Here is a 521-nt window from a genome sequence, read left to right on the forward strand (position 1 = left end):
TTTTTCACATCAAATCAAATATATCAATTTAAATTCAAGAGATTATGATTTCAATTAATATATTGCCTTTTATTTATATATATAACCCTATGTATATAAATAAATATTAAGTTTATTCCTTCCTCTATGTGTGTGTGTATGTGTGTGTGTGTATATATATATATATATATATATATATATATATATATATATATATTTATTTATATTTATTTATTTATATATATGTATATATATGCTCATTCCCCCTAACATTCTCCGACCATTAAATTTATTCCATCCATCAATTTTGACAGCCAGAGAGAGAGAGAGAATGGCTGCTTCTGGAACTGCCCAAGAAAAAAACAAAGGGATACAAAAAGCAATATTTGCAGTAGCGATCATAATCTGCATAGGCTACGCTTTCATATGGGTCATGCTTCCTACAAAGCTTTACAGAGAATCATGGCTGCCCAAGATCAGAGCTCAAACCAATTCCACTTACTTTGGAACTCAAGGTTTTACCACATTTCTTAGCCCCCCCC

The 521-nt window shown here is 30.3% G+C and overlaps 1 protein-coding gene across 1 annotated transcript in view; it reads left to right on the forward strand.

Moving 5' to 3' along the window:
* Window positions 1–232: 232 nt before the first annotated feature.
* The window catches only part of LOC116029667 (ferric reduction oxidase 2), a 6,853-nt gene continuing 6,564 nt past the window's right edge, over window positions 233–521 (forward strand). The window contains exon 1 of the mRNA XM_031271714.1: window positions 233–494. Coding sequence (XP_031127574.1) covers window positions 233–494 — 262 coding nt within the window. The remainder of the gene's footprint in view (window positions 495–521) is intronic.

The sequence above is a fragment of the Ipomoea triloba genome, chromosome 9, assembly GCF_003576645.1.
Source record: "Ipomoea triloba cultivar NCNSP0323 chromosome 9, ASM357664v1".
In the NCBI taxonomy this organism is placed as follows: domain Eukaryota; kingdom Viridiplantae; phylum Streptophyta; class Magnoliopsida; order Solanales; family Convolvulaceae; genus Ipomoea; species Ipomoea triloba.